Source organism: Austrofundulus limnaeus, unplaced genomic scaffold, assembly GCF_001266775.1.
Source record: "Austrofundulus limnaeus strain Quisiro unplaced genomic scaffold, Austrofundulus_limnaeus-1.0 Scaffold397, whole genome shotgun sequence".
NCBI lineage: Eukaryota > Metazoa > Chordata > Actinopteri > Cyprinodontiformes > Rivulidae > Austrofundulus > Austrofundulus limnaeus.
This window is the reverse complement of record NW_013952799.1, coordinates 467,385-472,303: the sequence shown is the minus strand read 5'-3', so window position 1 is coordinate 472,303 and position 4,919 is coordinate 467,385. Positions and strand designations below refer to the sequence as shown.

General features: G+C 39.1%; 1 protein-coding gene across 2 annotated transcripts in view; it reads left to right on the top strand.

Moving 5' to 3' along the window:
- The window catches only part of LOC106528698 (E3 ubiquitin-protein ligase RING2-A), a 9,599-nt gene that overhangs the window by 1,620 nt on the left and 3,060 nt on the right, over positions 1-4,919 (top strand). Inside the window, exons 2-6 of one of the 2 annotated variants that reach the window (XM_014023936.1) lie at positions 612-710; positions 1,769-1,929; positions 2,085-2,300; positions 3,568-3,888; positions 4,101-4,329. In XM_014023936.1, coding sequence (XP_013879390.1) covers positions 633-710; positions 1,769-1,929; positions 2,085-2,300; positions 3,568-3,888; positions 4,101-4,329 — 1,005 coding nt within the window. In that variant the 5' untranslated portion in view covers positions 612-632. Of the gene's footprint in view, positions 1-606; positions 711-1,768; positions 1,930-2,084; positions 2,301-3,567; positions 3,889-4,100; positions 4,330-4,919 lie in introns of both variants that reach the window. The other variant, XM_014023935.1, reaches the window with a different exon arrangement.

Below are 4,919 nucleotides of genomic sequence, written 5' to 3'. Positions count from 1 at the left end.
GGGTAGAGGATCGTCCCGTGTCTTGACGGACAGCCAATCGGATCCTGCGGCTCAGAGCTGGTGAAATTTTTTTGGGGTCTACCACATCATTTAAAAAATGCAAAATGACTGTCTTACTGCGTCCAACTTCAGCAGCGATGGCACGTTGTGAGAGGCCTTGCTTATGCAGCTCAACAATCCTACCACGTTCAAAGTCAGTGAGCTTTTTTGATTTTGCCATCAGGAGGTCTTGACAGTGTAAAGACTTGACAGAAAATGACATGGAATCCAGATTTTTGCACAGCTTTTGGCTTTTAAAGACTATGGTCTTAAACCTTTGATCAGCTGAAAAAAAATCATGTTTGAGTGTAAATGCAGTTTTCAGAAAATTCCCTGCTCAAAAGTTCTTGTCTCTTGCACTGATTTCTTCTTTTAACATYGTGAAGCTCTACTTAGAACCTTCTTAAGACCAAACAGTGCAAAATGCAAATTCTTGTACTTTTTTGACTGGTCTTAAGATTTTGATCAGGAGTGTATATACCAAAACAAATAAGTAGTGTCCTACTCTAAAACCAAAACTAATAAGTAGTGTCCTACTCTTTCTTCCCTCCCCCTTTTTTTCCTCAGTGCAGTTATTTTGGGAATCAGCAGCCATGGCGGCTCCAATAAATGTCCAGACACCCAGTAAGACCTGGGAACTGAGTCTCTACGAGCTGCACAGGAGCCCGCAGGTAAGTTTGAAACAAAATCTCTCCTTTAAAAAAATGACAAGCCTATCCCAATGTGAGCATTCCATCAGGTGTTAAACGTCAAGGCATGTGGGTGTTACTCCAGGTATGAAAATTTATGTTATGGTCTTACCACCTTGAATATTTCAAATTTTAAACTTTGTTAGTCTATGGGCTTGGCAAATCATTTAAAAAAAATTGTGAGAAAAGCTGAAACCTTCAAAAAGGATTCAACTATTGATTCATTCATGTTTGTAATTGTTTTTAATACAAACTAAATACAGTCTTTCATGCATGTTTGCAAGTTTAATTTTTTAGGACGCTGTATTTTATTCCTTATGTTTTATTTTAAAGCTTTTAACAGTTTCAGAACTGTAAAGGGAATTTGAATAACCAGAGGGATATTATAACTCAATGATGAGAAACATTTTTAAAACACAACAGACCAAATATAGGTTTGGAAAACATCTATTTCCTAACCAATAATATAAGAGTGAGTAATGTTTGCAAACAGTAGAATATTATTTGGAGTGTTGCTAAACCTGTTGTTTAAAGGGGCTTTATCGTGTAAAATCAACTTTTTTGAATTTCATATCATGTTATAATATCAAAAATATGTCCAAAGTCTTGCTTTGACTCATTCATGCATGTTTGATAAATCATGTAGTGTCCTGAGGCAGCCAGGCAGGGGAGTAGAAACGACTGGTTGGGCCTAGAACCGCCCTTTGGGACAAGCTCCTCCTCTGGACTGTGTCTCCAAGCTGAGCTTCCTCATCACAGAGCACACACCCACCCAACCCCATGCTGAAATGGGTGGGACAGAAGCGGAAGGAGTTTCTTAGACAGGCCAATTTCAAGGCGTTTAGAAACAGATATGATGATTAAACATACAGTATAAACATTTTAATAACAACTGAGGGTGACATAGTTACCTTATTATGGTATAGAATTTAAATATATGCCTGAGAAACATAATATTGTCCCTTTAAAAAAAGGTTTCAGCTTACAAAAATGAAGCCTTTTATTGTCACGTGTGAGAATTTGGCTATAACTGTGTCCAGGAGGCCATCGTAGACGGGACTGAGGTGGCCGTGTCTCCTCGCTCTCTGCACAGTGAGCTGATGTGTCCCATCTGTCTGGACATGCTGAAGAACACAATGACCACCAAAGAGTGTCTGCACCGCTTTTGCTCCGACTGCATCGTCACCGCGCTGCGATCTGGGTAAGAACACTGCAGCGAGAGCTGTTGCTAGTTTTCAATGTTTTAATTAACTTTATGCACAAAGAAAAAGAGCTTCATTTGCAATCAGATCTGCTGATGCCTTTTTTCTGTAATTACACCGTATTTAAGTGTGATTCTTCATGGTGACCCCTCAGGAACAAGGAGTGCCCCACCTGCAGGAAGAAGTTGGTCTCCAGACGTTCTCTGCGCAGGGATTCAAACTTCGACGCCCTGATCTCGAAGATCTACCCGAGCCGCGACGAGTACGAGGCTCACCAGCGCAGCGTCCTGGAGCGCCTCAACAGGCTGCACAACAAGGAAGCACTGAGCTCCAGCATCGAAGAGGGGCTCCGCCAGCAGGCCCGCTACAGGTCTGTGAGGATTGTGTGTGTGTCTTCAGACAAGTTGCATTACATTTTTATTTAACAATTTGTGAGTAGTAAAATTAAATAATGATTTAGGATTGTTATATTAGAAATAGTGGCCTTTGTGAGTAATTTTAATGACATTATTTCCTATATTTTCTCCAATAATCAGGGTTCCTGCAGATCCTTAAAAAGACTTAAAAGGAATTGAATTCATCAATCTAAAATTAAGGCCTTAATTAGCCTTAAAGTGTCTTAAATCAGTCTTTCAGACGTCATAAAATGTAAATACGATGATTGCAATTCGTCTCAAATATTTAAAAAATTGGTAATGTTTATTTTTTAAAACATTCACATGCAGACATTCCCCTTTGACATCACTTCCTGTTGCTTAACATGCAAATATCTCAACAACTGTCCGTCTGAGCAACGTAAAATTTGTGTTGTAATATGTTAATAATGTTGTCTTTCCAAAAATGTATTCACATTTCTTAGAAAAAAATTGCTATCACAAGCATTTTAAGGTTTCATCTACAGCAAATTGGGGTTAAGACCCCACTGTGGGTCCTAAAATTCCAGATTTTGGGTCGTTAGAGAATTTCCAGGAATTAAATCAAGTTTTAAACTGAATGTTTTTGCTATATTTGACAAAATAGCAGTTAGATATGGTTAAAAATAATTGGTTTATTAGGAATATTTGAATACTTCAACCAAAAATACTTTGATTCATGAGTTTCTGTCAGTTTTTTTTTTGTGTTTTATTGTGAAATTGGTCTTAAATTTAATTTCATTTGGCATTAAAAAGTCTTAAACTTACCTTGCCTTAAACTGTAGGAAACCTGAATAATAGGCCCACTGAAGTTATTTCTTATAATGTACTATACTACTAAATTAAATCCAGATATTTGTCTTTTAAATAAAGCACCAAGCAATATAAAAATATTTCTATTATTAAGTTTATTAAGGATCATGATAATAAATTGTTTGATTTTTTTTTAGAAATAAAGTTAAAATTAAGGCTCTTAAGCTTCATTATGTGTGCTGTGTTATGATTGTTTCTTGCTCAACATTTCAGAGTACTTTTCCATTCACATCATGTTTCTAGTGCCCCCTTGTGTTTCAGATGTACTGACTATTTTTCAGTTCACCACATTATGATTCTTATAGTGATTTTAGAAGCAGAGAACATTATTTTTGTTAGTTACATAAGCATGTTGGAAACAACAAAAATAGAATAAAATCTCTTCTTCATGTGCTTCTGTTCTCCCTGCAGGAACCACCGGGTAAAGAAACCCACTCTAGAAAGTGACAATACCACCTTCAGCGGCGGCGAGGATAACGGCGACTCGCGCTCGCACCTGTCCCACGACTCGGCCCCGTCAAACACACCCCACCCCAGCGGTCAGACCCCCCCGGAGGCCGGGCCGAGCCGCAAGCAACGGCGAGCCTCKGACGACGGCTCGGGGCCCGAGGCGGACAGCGGGAGCCCAACTCCCCCTCTGAGACGCAACAAGGAGAGGCCGGCCTCCGAGATCGAGCTGGTGTTCAGACCCCACCCCCAGCTGGTCCATCCTCAGGACTACAACCAGACCAGGTAGAGTGAAAGCAGTAAAGCAAAACACAATCTAAAGACAAAAAATAAAAATAAACTGCTAAATTCGATTTAAAATTTCAGATTTCTCTTTGCTTTTTTAATCCTTTTACTAATAGTTCATACAAGTGTTAAATACACCTCCCATTGGTCCAAAAAAAACGGATTGGCTAAATGTAACACGTTTCCCTATTTATTAATATTTTTATTTTCAGATTCGTAAAGACAACAGCTAATGCCACAGTGGACCACCTGTCAAAATATCTGGCGCTACGCATCGCTCTAGAGGACAGACGGACGGACGGAGAGGCAGAGGACGGAGGACGAGAGGAGGAAGGAGGGGAAACTGGAGGAACGTCGAGGAGCGGAGAGGGGACGAGTCTGACTAACATCAGTGAGAAACAATACACCATCTACATCACAACGAGGGGAGGACAGTTCTCAGTGAGTCAAAATATTCTGAAGGAGTTTTGCATAAACTTGTTTTTTATGAAAATAATTGAGTTAATTAAAATGAACAAAGTACATTTTAGTATAAACATGTCCCGATGCATCTCAGTAATCCAGGTAGTTCTTTTTGATTTAGTATAATAAATTAAAGGGATCCATGATTAGTTGTAACATTAGACTTTATTTGATAAACATATATTTTAACTGTAAAATAAAGACTAAAAATACTGTAGAGCTACAGATACCACAGAGCTGCTTCATGGAAGAAGAACCCCAGCTTTGCCTGTTAGCCTTCGCGCTAGCCCTCACACTATATCGCCTTATATGTATTAGCGCGGCGCTAGCGCGACAAACAAGCTAAACTGAGGTCCTCCATCCATATTTTCAGTTGCAGCTGAGTCATTTTTGCGTTCCCCTCTCTGTCATGTGGATGGAAGACCTCAGTGACGAGAGAATGTGTAGCACTGAGCTAATACATACAGTATATATGGTGATATACAGTGGTTTGCAAAAGTATTCATACCCCTTGAACTTTTCCATATTTTGTCACATTACAACCACAAACATAAATATATTTCACTGGA